Below are 13,854 nucleotides of genomic sequence, written 5' to 3'. Positions count from 1 at the left end.
TTGTGTACAAATGAGCCTGTATGCATAATTTTAACTAACCTAAGTGGAAAAACACAGACTATACTACTGCTGCTGTATTTTATAATTACAGTTGTGAATGTCTTCATTTGCCTGTTGTCATCTAAATGTAGCAGTGAACCCTAGCAGTTTTATTCTGTTATAAACATAAAAAAAGTTCTCTCTTTTGTTGAGTCTTTAGCTGTAGAGAAGTCTTTATTTCATTTCCTCCATGACCTGGCACATTGTACACTGCATGTCATTTTGCATTCTGTATTTTGGAGTAAGATGGTTTTGTCAAATTTTAGTCTCTGCATTCATAGATCTCAATAATTAGCCATCATTGCATAAACCGTTATTTTATGCAATGATGTCCTTTTTAATAACACATGGCAACCACTCACTTCATTCAGTTTTATCAAACAATAAAACATAATTCTACTTACCTACAAGGAAAGTAAAATGTCCTCCTACTGTTCTTAAAAAAATATCTACTTGGAATTGGTTTAGTTTAAATCACCTTTGTGCAAAACATTTAATTATGATGATACTTTGACACCTCTGTTGTGCTAAAAGCTGCCTCTTATTTTTTCCTGTCCTAACAGGAGGCCTGCATCCTTAGTCTTAAATTGACGTTTCTAGAATTAAAAAGTTAATTATACAACAATAAATAAGTTTGGCCTAAAATGTCTTGAATTTGTAAAGAATAAGAAGGGGGGGGGAAGTAAGTTGGCCTTAAATACACTATATTGCCAAAAGTATTCGCTCACCTCACTTATTAGCTTTAGAACTGCTCTTTAAAGAGAGCATATCTGCAAACAGTTTGTTTCAGTGAAATACTGGAGCGTTTCACAGTGGTTTGATGTAAATTAATGGCATATTAGTTGCTTATTAAGTATTATTTAAAAACCTCCTGATTCCGAATTTCACTGATGCCTATCTTTGAGATTTATTTCTATTTTGAAAAAAATAAAAATAAAATAAAACAAGTCCATAGTTGCTTCCCCTACATGTGCTGGTGGGACCAGGAGGGCAGGTCTGTCAGTCAGCCCTCTGTCATAGTGCAGCAAGACGGGACAGTGGCTGATTCTTAGACCTTCCTGGAGGCAGATAAGATCGGTAGATAAGATTACTTACACATGAGGCATCTGTCATGTGTAAGTAATGGCCAATCACTGATCACTCAAAATGAAGAAAATTGAGGACATTTTATTGGTGCAGGTAGACTTTTAAATTTTACGTTCAGAACCTGGACTGATTAAAACTTTACTTAAAGCGCACACTTTCCTATAATCTCTATTAATAAAATCATAATACAACTGTAATTGGGACATTTTTTTGTGTATGAGTTGGAGTGAAGTCAGCAGTCTTTCTTATCAGATTGTAATACATTTGGTTGGTCACGTTACTGTGAAGCCCTATCTGAAGCTATTAGTCAGAATAGTTAAAGTAGCAGGAGAAATGAGATGAGGGGATGAAAGTTCAGTAAAATATTGAATATTAAAAACAGACACGGTCTCAGGTTAAATCCTGCTTTGTAACAGGATTGTGTTCCAGACTAAAACATGTGTCTGCCAAAGAAATGTTATGTTCACCCTTTAACCCTCGGATACATGTTCTCATTTGACCTCTCTTGTCTCCTCTGTCTTAGATGAAATCAAGGAAGAACTGGAAAAGCAAAAGTAAGTATTCCTACCTGGATGTGGGGGAGCCAAGGACTATCATAACCCAGTATGAATCAGTAGCGGCTGCAGCTGTAGTGCATCGGCAGCTCTTCAGGCGGCCCTGAGGTCATGGTGTTTATAAGGTTTAAAGCTAAAATCACGGTTATCTGGATTTCTGCAGCGTCAGAGCAGCAGTGAATCATATTACCTGGCACTTTATTTGTTTTAAAAATGTTAAAATGAAGAATGTGGTCCTTTGTTTTGTTTTTGTTTTTTAAGTTGTCTGGTTGTCTTCCAGGGATGGCACAGTGGTCCCACCCAAAGCAAACTACATCGAAGCCGACAAATATGTGGTGCCCTTTGAGCTGGCCTGTCAGTCGAAGTCCCCCCGGATAGTTAGCACCTCTTTGGACTGTTTGCAGGTTTGTTTTTACTAACACACACATACACACTTGTCCAAGCTCTTTTTGCCTCCTGTCCACAGCAGGTGTTTTTCGAATACCTGTCTGTATGTTGCAGGGTGGTGTGTTGGTGAAATCTTGTTCCACCTGTTCCACATGCTTGGTGTGGACCTAAAACAAAGATTCCAAATTTTTTCCTAAAGCTCTGAATCTCGTCTGACCTCATGACTTCATTCAGTAATGATCCTATTAGGCACAGTTGTGTGTCCTATCATCTAATTCAGGGATGAGAAATGCATTTATATTTGGTAATATTTTAAATATAAAAACTTCAATGTTTTTATATTTGTACTTGAGTTTCTGCTATGTGGTTGATGTGAAAAGGCTTCTTTTACAATCTTGATGCTCCCACAAGATGACAGCAGCTTCTTTCACAAAACATGTGCTTTATGAATGGGCCAATGAAGTGATGGGGGTGGAATCATCCTGCCTCATTACACCCCTAACACACCAAACGAGGTAGTCACAGGCCACTTCGTTGGTGGAAAAGGTGATACATTGATAAAAATCATTTCAAGTTCAAGACTTTTCCTCAGTCGACAACCAAACCAATACACAGTTTCTCCACCGTTATTATTTGCTTCTGTGGGGTTGATCCACTTTTTTCACTTCTGATACCAATATCTTTGGTCTGGTATTAGATGTTATGATCTGATACAGAGAAACAACAAAACTTACTTAAAGTGTTTTAATTTTTATAAACACAGACATAAATGTACTGAATTACTAATTTATTTGGTAACTGCACCGGTACAGCACACTTACATACACAAATAGCTTCTCAAGCTCGGTCAAACGTATAAAAAAACACCACAACTTTCATTTGCTCAGTCAGTGTAGTTTAGAGTAGAACAGCCAATGTAAAAATAAATAATAAAGGACCTGAAACTGACACAAATAGGTTGACTACGTTGGTCAAACATGGAAAAATAAAGTGCAACAAACCTTCTTTCAAATAGATCAGAAAGTGCAATTAGGAATTCTAGATATGATGTAAAATAACTAATCATCATGCTGCTCAGACCACCAAGCAAAGAATTAGACAGAATAGATCCGAGCTTATGGATCAGGCACATTGTCTCTCATGTCTGAGCTAGAATTATTTTTTTTTTTTTTTAAATATTGGGACCGATACCAATATTGGTATCTGATCACTGCATCTCTAATCTGGTCATGTCTACATGGTTGAGGAGGGATTATAACCTCGTCAGGATGACTGTAGTTTAACGCGGGTTAGGGTTGCTCCCAGGTGGCCATAGTCATTTAGCCTTATGTTTGATGTATTCTAATACATCGAACATATAGTATCACCAGCTCAGATTTTGCCTTTGCTTCTGTTGCCGTATCGCGTCTCCTCTGTAGAAACTGATTGCATACGGTCACATCACCGGGAACGCCCCAGACAGCAAAGCGCCGGGCAAGAGGCTGATCGACCGTCTGGTGGAAACCATCTGCAACTGTTTCCAGGGCCCACAAACTGATGAGGGAGTCCAGCTACAGATTATCAAGGTACGCACCGAACATATTGCATAATGGCTGACGTATTTTTTTAAATTTTTTTTTTGGCAAAAGTGTTTTTTTAAAAGAAAAATAATATATTTTTATGCATAAAACATATTTTGGAAAGAAAGATGTGGTGATATTTTTTCACTGAAATTGTTTTTGACCAAACATTTCTTGGGCTTTTATGTTAGGAAGGTGATGATATACTAGCTGTTGTGCTCATTGTTTATCTGTTTTGAGATGTGTTGGCTTCACATTGGCACAGAAAATAGCCTTTAGATGTGGTATGTTGCGAGTGGCAACATTTTAACTGTTTCAATAATTTACATAATAAATTAAAACAATCTCAATAATTTCCTTTTGCATGACTTTAGTTTGTAGTTTTTTTTCTCCTTGCTGTCTTTTCGCTAAAGACTGGATGGATTGGACTCAACTAGCTCCTTTTGTGAAGATCACTTTTGTTTACAAAGACTTCAATTTCCTCTTTGTTTTTTGTTTTTTTATTTTATTTGTTTTTTTTTAAACGTTTTCCAATGCCAGTGTTAAATGTTCATTAGAAATCAAAGTTTATTGAGCTATTGGAGGGTGTTCTTGCATTATTTTTCCCGTACTTAAAACTGGTCTCAAAATTATTATTATCACTTATCGCAATAACTTCTGGGGCAATTTAACATTCAGAAAATGTATTGTGACAGTCCTGTTGGTAAGGTGATTCAAACTCTTTCACTAAAACCAACTTAGTTTGATTGTGGTGCTGCTGATTCATATTTAGCAGCATGATTTAGCTTTGAAGATGAAACATGCATCTTATCATTCTTTTACTTCTGCAGGATCCTTAAACAGATCCTGATTAGAACAGGATTGTGTCTGATATGCAGTAAACTTAGAACTGTTGACACAAGATTTATAGACTGATAATCAGTATGTTTTTAAGCTGAAGTGTTGCTGCGGTCTTTGTGTTTTATGCAAAGAGTAAAAAAAACTAGTTTTTTTTCCTGCTTTAGGAGTTTTACACAATGTAGCAACAAGTCTGAAACTCTAACAGAGGCTCTAATAAGTCACAGATAAAGAGAAGCGCAGTGGTGACTCAGCAGGTGCAGAGGCATCCTGTGTGATAAAGCCTTCACTTCCTGTTTTGTTTGTCCAGGCCCTACTGACAGCGGTGACCTCCCCGCACATAGAGATCCACGAGGGCACGGTGCTGCTGACCGTCAGGACCTGCTACAACATTTACCTGGCCAGCCGCAACCTCATCAACCAGACCACAGCCAAGGCCACTCTCACTCAGATGCTCAATGTCATCTTCACACGCATGGAGAACCAGGCCGTTAGTACAACATGCTCCTCCTCCACCACTTCTGGTCAGAACCAACCAATCAGAGCCAGGAGGAGGGTCTTAGCACTGTCAATCATGCGCAAGTTAATTATAGCGTTAATTGCAGGGTCTGTAGTTAATCAAGTTACAGATTCAACACAACAAAGTAAGCAACATTTTCAATTCAAAAATAAATAAATAAATATCATATGAGCTCCACAACAAAGATATGAATTGTTTATAGTCTTTTACTAAAGTTCTTACGCCATCAGATGGTGCAACGTTCCAGTGTTTCAGGAACCCCTGATCATTTATGGAACTTCTTTGGAAAAATAGACTGTATACGTTTTCACCTGTGTGTCAGAGTTACAGGCATACCAGAAACATGCGGGTACTAAGGATCCCGCCACATTAAAAACAAAAAACCCCGCAATTAATTGTATTAACATTTTTTATGTGTTAAAATCTATGTACTTAATTAATTGAAATTAATATGATAAAGTCCCTACATTAAATTTTATGTACACAGAAAAAACAGAAAAAAATAAATATTGCCTACTCCTGCAAACACAATGACATTTATAATAATTTAGAATATAAGCTCCCACTAAACTAAGGGTGGCTGGGGGATCTTTGGTTTTTGCAATCTTATTTTGTGCTTAAACGGCAAATTTCCTTCCTGTAAGTCAGGGCAAAACGTGTCAGCCAGCTAAAAAAAGCTCCACTTCGGTTTCTATAATTCTTATTTCTTCATTTCTGTTACAAACGCCTGTCCTTCTCCCCCTGGTGGTGCCCTCAGGCCCTGGAGGCTCAGGAGCAGGAGAAGGAGCGGCTCCGGCTGCCCCATCAGAACCCTTCCCCGGTTCCAGGCGGCAGGAGGTCTGGCTCCCCCCGCTCTGACCGGACCTCAACCCCGGAGCCTCAGAGCTCTCCCTCCCCAGGAATCAGTACCCCAGACCTCAGCACCAACGCCGACACCACCCGCTCCACCACACCCCCAACCCCAGCAGCTGACCCTGACACAGACAGGCCCTCCGTCAACGGAGAAGCTGAAGACGGAGGTTCAGAGCATGTCACGCCATCTAGAGGTTCGTCACACACGAGATTAAAAAATAAATAAATAAAAAAAGCTTAAAAGTGTGGATTGGATCATGGAGTTTTTCTTTATTAATATCAGATTCAGTGTTTGAAGATGAAGGTGTTGAGAAGCATCCTGTAGCAGCTCAGGAAGGGATCAAATCAAACCCAGCAGAGTCTGTGGCAGCAGACGGAGAGCCTGGGCAGACTCACACTGGAACAGGTTCGTTGTTGATTTATTTTTATTTGACGCGCCGGATGAAGCCTGTTGCAATAAGCAGTTGTTCAATTAATCGCATGATAAATTAAAATGAGGTCAAGAATTTTCATTCTGATGATTAATATTTTTTAAGGGCAATTATGTTCATGGACATTATAATCTGTTTTATTGTTGTTTTATTTGTTTTTAGTAGTTTAGTTGTGTTTTTATTTTGGACATTTAAAATAATTGAGTTCCAGTATTAAACGTTCTTTACCAAATCAAAGCGGGTGAATTTACATTAATATGTAATATGTCTTATTTCAAGCGTACTAAAATATTTGTACTAGAAATTAGGCCAAAAATACTTGATACATTTTGTTGTTTTTGCAGTGTAAGTATGTCTGCCTGTGTTTCAGATGGTGAGCCCCCAGTTCATCCTACTCCTGAGCAGACGGAGGTGGCGCCATCCAGAGGCAGAACAGAGGCTCAGCAGATGAACGGTATCATCGAGGATCGCACCTCGGTTTCCTCCGCTGACATTCTGGTGGGAAAACCTTTTTCTTTTTTTTATTAATAAACATTCATTTAGCCTTAAGTTGGAAAGTTACACTGCTAAATATGTGAAAGTTTATAGCTTTCTATGCTAATTGAGACTTATTGTGATATAGTTGTACCAATATTTTGCCAGAGTTCTCAAAAAATGTTTAAACTGAAGTTTTAGTGACAGATCAGTAGTTTTGCGTCTCAGGTAGCAGGATTGAATCACATTAACAGAATTAGTTCTGTAAAATGAAGCGCATGCTGTGGTGGTTTTGTCTCAGGATGCGGACGCTCTGCATGGACCCAACAACGCAGCGCGGTTCTCTCATATCCTGCAGAAAGATGCTTTTCTGGTGTTCCGCTCTCTGTGCAAACTCTCTATGAAACCTCTGGCCGACGGTCCTCCTGACCCCAAGTATGTATTTTATTTTCTTCCTGAATTCACATTTCTTTTTTTTTTCCTCCTTTCATGTTGATGCTTTAAATCAGGTGTGTCAAACTCCAGTCCTCAATGTCCAGTGTCCTGCAGTTTTTAGATGTGCCACAGGTAAAAAAGAAAAAACACTGGAATGAAATGGCTTAATTACCTCCCCCTAGTGTAGATCAGTTCTCCAGAGCCTTAATGACCTACTTAATCTACTCAGGTGATGCAGCAGAAGCACATCTAAAGGTTGCAGGACACTGGCTGTTGAATATTGGAGTTTGACTCCCCTGCTCTAGATGTTTTTCATGTTGAGAAAAAATGTACACTGTGTTTTTACACTCATGCTTTACAGTGCCCTGCAAAACTTTAACATGATTCACCCAAACACAAATGATTTGAGATCTTATGTAATTTTCAGATTTTTGTGCCTCTGATAAGGCATGTTATCAGAGAAGCAAGTGGAGGAAAAATTTGCTACATCAGAACTTATTTCTGCTTTTTCAGAAAAGCCCACAAACCATCTCAAGCAAGCGTAAAGACATTTATTGCGAAGTTCAGGAAAATAATTTTGAATTTCGCCGTTTCCATCAACCTTTAAAATACAAATAAAAAAACTGTTGATGGAAACACGGCTCTTGATAACCACATCATTTTCTTTCAACTTTGCAACTGTGCACTACTTTGTGTTGGTCTAAATCATGAAATCTCAGTAAAACACATAAAATGTTGTGTTTGCAACATGTAAAGGTTCAATTGAGTTGCAGAAGATTTTCCCTCCATTCTCAGCTGAAACCTCCACTGGGTCTCTTAGTTTACCAAAGGTTGATTTGACCTCCTGCCTTGCAGGTGTGGATCTGGTTACTGTAACACTAGACTTCAAGCCAGACTATGTAAATAGGTCAGAGTGAAATGAAATGAGTACAGGAAGTTCGTCACAAAGCAAACTGCCTGCACCTCGTTAGACATCTCACTGAATTACTAGCAAAGCAGAATATTTCATTAGTTTGTTGCCGTTTGTTAGGTGAATAAATTTAAGTTTGTCGCTCTCGTCTGCAGGTCCCATGAGCTGCGCTCTAAGATCGTGTCCCTGCAGCTGCTGCTGTCTGTGCTGCAGGGCGCCGGACCAGTGTTCCGCACCCACGAGATGTTTGTGAACGCCATCAAACAATATTTGTGCGTGGCCTTGTCCAAAAACGGCGTCTCCTCCGTGCCAGAAGTGTTCGAGCTGTCATTAGCCATCTTCCTAACTCTACTGTCACACTTCAAGGTCCACCTGAAGATGCAGATTGAGGTACGAAGGCGCAGGTTGAGCCTGCTGCTCTGGTTGTGCTGCTTAATTGCAGTAGATGATGATGAGCTTTTACCTTCTCCATATCAGGTGTTTTTTCGGGAAATCTTCCTTACCATCCTGGAGACGACGACCAGTTCCTTTGAACACAAATGGATGGTTATCCAGACCCTGACACGCATCTGTGCAGGTAATGGATGCAAAAAAATGTCTTCTTCTCGTGAGCTGCTTCCAAATCTTTGTTACGTAAATGTGGTTCCTTGATTTTCTATCTTTATTAAATTTGCAAAACACTCTGGAAACCATCTCAGATTATCCCAGGTGAACTGTGTTAAAAGCTGTCCCGTTTGCTCCCTCAGATGCCCAGTGTGTGGTTGACATCTATGTAAATTACGACTGTGATTTAAATGCCGCCAACATCTTTGAGCGTCTTGTCAACGATTTGTCTAAGATCGCTCAGGGCCGGAGTGGGCAGGAACTCGGCATGACTCCTCTGCAGGTGCGATTCCTCTCACTGTGATTGGTTCTTCTGAACATCAGCTTCCTTATCAGGGGTGCCATCGATTAATTGGCTTTTTAAGGCAGTGATGTTATGTAAAATTGACTTTTTTGAGCTTTACATCATGTTATAATGTTATTCTCTCATCAAAAACATACATGGAGTGTTGAGAAATCCCTTAATCTCCATGGCAACCAGTCAGCTGTGCACCCTGTGAGGATGGAGATCCTTCTCTGAGCTGCAGTTTCCAAGCTTCCGCCTCCTTGGACTCAGCTCCTTCAGACTAGCCAGCAGCTATTGGCAAACACCTCGTGGAACTGCATCTGCTGAGCTCCTTATAGGAGCTACTTCTCAGTGCAACGCTGGTAAAAACGAGGCTAAAAGGTTAATAGAGAAGCCATGTTGTGTAGGCTGGGTTTCAGAAAGAGCAGGAGTTAAAGAGACAGTGGTGCCATTTCAGGGTGTTAAACTTTGAAGTCATGTTTCTGGAGGTAACATAGTTAATTGACTGTGCTATAAAATGGTACTCTGTCTGGAAAATGCACAATATTGCCCCTTTGAAAATCACTGATTGGCCAAAAAACTGCAATCGATGTACCTGTATTTTTATTTATTTTATCAATTAATTTTTTTTGCCGTTTGCTGTTTCTTCAGCGCACTTAGTTATTATTTGGAAATTTAAATCCTAGTCAAACCCCCTTGGGTTTCCTGCAGGAGCTGAGTTTACGTAAGAAGGGCTTGGAGTGCCTTGTGTCCATCCTCAAATGCATGGTGGAGTGGAGCAAAGATATGTACGTGAATCCCAACCTTCAAGCCAACTTGGGTGAGTGCAGGGTAAATCCACGGCTGGCATGCTGCACAGGGCGTCTGGATGGACGGTGACGTCAGACGTGTTTTGTCTTCAGGTCAGGAGCATCCACCCGACTCAGAAGGAGGAGAGCTGAAGCTCCCTGAGCAGACGGCAGGACGCCGGGACAGTGTCAGCTCGCTGGACTCCAACTACTCCAGCATCACTATGTCGCAGGCAGACCACCCAGAGCAGTATGAGGTGATCAAGCAGCAGAAGGACATCATCGAGCACGGCATCGAACTGTGAGCACTTTCTCTGCACGATTGGAAATGAGCTTTAGGAGCTTTCACATTGGTGCATCCCTGATATTGGTCAAAATCGGATTCAACTCGAGCTTCTTAAAGATTGTGATCGGCTAGATTACTGCAATCAGTGCAGCTATAATTTTATTAAATATATCAGAGTAAAGGGATCGAATACAAATGCATGCCAAACTTTTTCACTGCTTTGTGTTTCTGTATTGCAGAAAATCCCAATAGTTGAAACTTGACAATGTGAGAAGGTTTAAGGGGTAGAAATGTTTCTGCAAGGCTCTGACTGCATCTAGTCCTCCTGGTGTCAAGGGGGACCAATCAGAACCGTTCCCTTTACAGGTTCAACAAGAAACCCAAGCGTGGCGTCCAGTACCTGCAGGACCAGGGCATGCTCAGCTCCACTGCAGAGGAAATTGCCCAGTTTCTCCACCAGGAGGACCGGCTGGACACGGTCTGGGCTTCACCAACCTTAACATCTGCCCTGATGGATTCCTCGTCTATGCTAGCTAAACCGCTCTCTGTGTGCCCGTCAACAGACGCAGGTGGGGGAGTTTCTTGGCGAGAACACAAAGTTCAACAAAGAGGTGATGTACTGCTACGTGGACCAGCTGGACTTCTGCGGCCGGGACTTTGTTTCGGCTCTGAGAACGTTCTTGGAAGGCTTCCGGCTGCCAGGGGAGGCCCAGAAGATTGACAGGCTCATGGAGAAGTTTGCTGCGCGGTACCTCGAATGTAACCAAGGGTACGGTTAGCCTGTGACTGTTGGAAAGTTCACTTGGGCTCATCTGAAATGACTGTCAGAGCTTTGTGGTTTGATTTTGATGCTCTAACTTTTATCACAAACTCTGTTGTCTTTTACAGACAAACCATGTTTGCCAGTGCAGACACTGCATATGTGCTGGCGTATTCCATCATCATGCTAACCACAGACCTGCACAGTCCTCAGGTAGGAGCTGGTGGCCACCACTCTTCCTGCCAACTCAATAAAATCATCCAAAGGGGCGTAAATAGGCCTTTTGGCCACCTTTGGGACACTTTAGATCAATGAGATAAAGGACATGATCTCTGAAAGCTTTTGACTTGAACCACCAAATCTAAATCCCCAAATCTTTGTCTTTAGGTGAAGAACAAAATGACAAAGGAGCAGTACATCAAGATGAACCGGGGCATTAACGACAGCAAGGACCTCCCTGAGGACTACCTCTCCTCCATATACGATGAAATCGCTGGCAAGAAAATTGCCATGAAGGAAAGCAAAGAGTTTTCGATCACTCCAAAGTCAACCAAGCAGAGTGAGTACTTCAGTCAGCGTTCTTTGCTCGCATTTACGAGTTTGTTTGAAGACCAGTGTTGGATATTTCTTACCAAAAAGACTTGACAGACGCATCAGACCTAATTGTATTCCAGTCTCAGCATTTGGACTGTTGACCCTAAGCTTTTTAGATTGATGCTGCTCCTCCTCCAGGTGTGCCCAGTGAGAAGCAGCGCCGCCTGCTGTACAATATGGAGATGGAGCAGATGGCGAAGACGGCTAAAGCGCTAATGGAGGCCGTCAGCCACGCTCAGGCTCCATTCTTCAGCGCCAAACACCTGGAGCACGTCAGACCCATGTTCAAGGTTATCCTCACATTTTCATCTATTGTGCACAATAAAATATCAAGATGAGGCAAATTTTTATTTTATTTTTCAGTTAGTCAGAAACTACAGAAGTAGAATCAGAAGTTTAGTGCTTAGCATAAATATTCAGAGGAAGGGCTGGAAATTCTGGCCTAAAATCAATATAGTCATTTATTGAGCAGTTCACTTCGAAAAAGATGTGTGTGTACCACACAACTGATTCAATTAAATGGTTCATTAGTAGAGAATAATAATAATAATAATAATAATAATAAGTAAGTTGAAAAATTACTTATTGTTTTAAGGTACATTGGCTTTTTGTGGTAAAGCTACACAACAAAAAGTCATAATTTGAAAATAGTCTTTGCGTCAAAAAGTCCTCTTAATATGAGAAAAAAGTCATAGGGCTTTATAATTGAACTTATATGAGAATAAATTTGTGCTGTTAATAGAAAAAGTCATAATTTTTCGAAGAACTAGGTAGTAATTTCTCAAAAAACTACAGGAAAAATAATAATAGAGTAAAATGAGGAATGTTGGGCATTTTGTAAAGTCATATTTGGGTGTCAGCTTTACAAGTAGAACATATTTGTAAAGTGTTTTAACACATTAGAATCAAATTATTATCATCAGCAAAACTTTGAAACGATTGAAGAAAGAACCACGGACTAGATAAACTTCTCACATCAGAGTTTGATGACTCTATGGAAGCTTTGATCTCATTAAAACGACTTTTTTCTTGTAATTTTCCAACTTTCCTATGATAGTTTTGTGTCTTTATTCTGCTAATATTATCACTTTATTCTTGTAATTCAAATGAAAATCATTTAGTCTGGACCTAAAGTGCATTGGGTAGTTAAAGGTAGGGTATATTCTGTATTTCCTGCTAAATAAAGTGACTCCACCTCTGATTCGTGTATCCCAGCTGGCCTGGACTCCACTGCTGGCCGCCTTCAGCGTGGGACTGCAGGACTGTGACGACCCTGAAGTGGCCTCGCTGTGTCTGGAGGGCATCCGATGTGCCGTCAGGATCGCCTGCATCTTCAGCATGCAGGTTTGCTCGCACCGTCCCCACACACACACTAACACACACTCACAGCGGTGTGACTTCAGAGTTGGTGTAGTGACTTCATCTTCTGCTCTCAGCTGGAGAGAGACGCCTACGTCCAAGCCCTGGCCCGCTTCACGCTGCTGACGGCCAGCTCCAGCATCACCGAGATGAAGCAGAAGAACATCGACACCATAAAGACTCTGATCACCGTCGCTCACTCTGACGGGAACTACCTGGGCAACTCCTGGCATGAGGTGCAGAATCCTACACATAATATGAAGCTCTCCCGTTTTTCCGCCTTAACGAGAGATTTTTATTTTTGTTGTTGTTGTATGGTTGTCATAGATACTGAGATGTATTAGTCAGCTGGAGCTAGCCCAGCTGATCGGCACAGGGGTGAAGACGCGCTACATCTCAGGAGTGGTCCGAGACAGAGAGGGGAGCATCAGGGGGCTTCCTCCTGGTACTGAGGAGTTCATGCCTCTGGGACTGGGTAGGTTCCCCCCAAACCGGGGATCTGCAGCCTGCGGCTCTTTGGACCTTCCAAAACAACTTTTGATACTTGGCTGAAAAAGTGCAGAACCAACATATTTTTTTAAGTATTATGTAAAATTGACTTTTTTTAAGCTTCATTATTCCCTCATCAACAACATACCTGGAGTGTTGCTTTGTTGTATGTTAGAGAAATCCTTTAATCTCCCATGGCAATCATTCAGCTTTGCAAAACACGGGGGTAGATTTAGCACAGCCTTCTAGGCGCAAGTTTTCAAGCTTCCACTAAACGGAGCACCCCTCCTTTCTGTCTCCCCCCCCTCAGCTCCTTCAGACTAGCCAGCAGCAACTAGAAATCACCTGGTAAAACTGCTAAGCTTATTATAGAGCCACTGAAGGTACCTGAAGGTAGAGTTTCAGAAAAACCAAGGTTTCTTAAAGACACAAAAGTATAATTTCATGATGTTAAATTACAAAGTCAAATTTATTTTAAAACATGTTTGATATTTGTAGCATTTTTATAACAACTGTAGGTAGTGTAGTATGATGATTGTGCTATAATATTGTACTTTGTGGCTGGAAAACAAAGTATCAGCATTTTTGCTAGAAAAAACTTGAGC

General features: G+C 40.8%; 1 protein-coding gene across 1 annotated transcript in view; it reads left to right on the top strand.

Annotated features, from left to right (window-relative positions):
* The window catches only part of arfgef2 (ADP-ribosylation factor guanine nucleotide-exchange factor 2 (brefeldin A-inhibited)), a 28,370-nt gene that overhangs the window by 2,998 nt on the left and 11,518 nt on the right, over positions 1 to 13,854 (top strand). Inside the window, exons 2-22 of the mRNA XM_044128597.1 lie at positions 1,649 to 1,679; positions 1,960 to 2,083; positions 3,485 to 3,631; positions 4,773 to 4,952; positions 5,740 to 6,028; positions 6,118 to 6,240; positions 6,636 to 6,763; positions 7,041 to 7,174; positions 8,240 to 8,474; positions 8,562 to 8,661; positions 8,831 to 8,970; positions 9,685 to 9,793; positions 9,876 to 10,062; positions 10,414 to 10,525; positions 10,611 to 10,816; positions 10,936 to 11,020; positions 11,195 to 11,366; positions 11,540 to 11,691; positions 12,617 to 12,745; positions 12,838 to 12,996; positions 13,088 to 13,235. Of these exons, the coding sequence (XP_043984532.1) occupies positions 1,649 to 1,679; positions 1,960 to 2,083; positions 3,485 to 3,631; positions 4,773 to 4,952; positions 5,740 to 6,028; positions 6,118 to 6,240; positions 6,636 to 6,763; positions 7,041 to 7,174; positions 8,240 to 8,474; positions 8,562 to 8,661; positions 8,831 to 8,970; positions 9,685 to 9,793; positions 9,876 to 10,062; positions 10,414 to 10,525; positions 10,611 to 10,816; positions 10,936 to 11,020; positions 11,195 to 11,366; positions 11,540 to 11,691; positions 12,617 to 12,745; positions 12,838 to 12,996; positions 13,088 to 13,235 (3,090 nt within the window). The remainder of the gene's footprint in view (positions 1 to 1,648; positions 1,680 to 1,959; positions 2,084 to 3,484; positions 3,632 to 4,772; positions 4,953 to 5,739; positions 6,029 to 6,117; positions 6,241 to 6,635; positions 6,764 to 7,040; positions 7,175 to 8,239; positions 8,475 to 8,561; positions 8,662 to 8,830; positions 8,971 to 9,684; positions 9,794 to 9,875; positions 10,063 to 10,413; positions 10,526 to 10,610; positions 10,817 to 10,935; positions 11,021 to 11,194; positions 11,367 to 11,539; positions 11,692 to 12,616; positions 12,746 to 12,837; positions 12,997 to 13,087; positions 13,236 to 13,854) is intronic.

Source organism: Gambusia affinis, linkage group LG01 (genome assembly GCF_019740435.1).
Source record: "Gambusia affinis linkage group LG01, SWU_Gaff_1.0, whole genome shotgun sequence".
Taxonomy (NCBI): domain Eukaryota; kingdom Metazoa; phylum Chordata; class Actinopteri; order Cyprinodontiformes; family Poeciliidae; genus Gambusia; species Gambusia affinis.
Note: the sequence above shows the minus strand (reverse complement) of the source record. Positions and strands in the feature narration are given on the sequence as shown.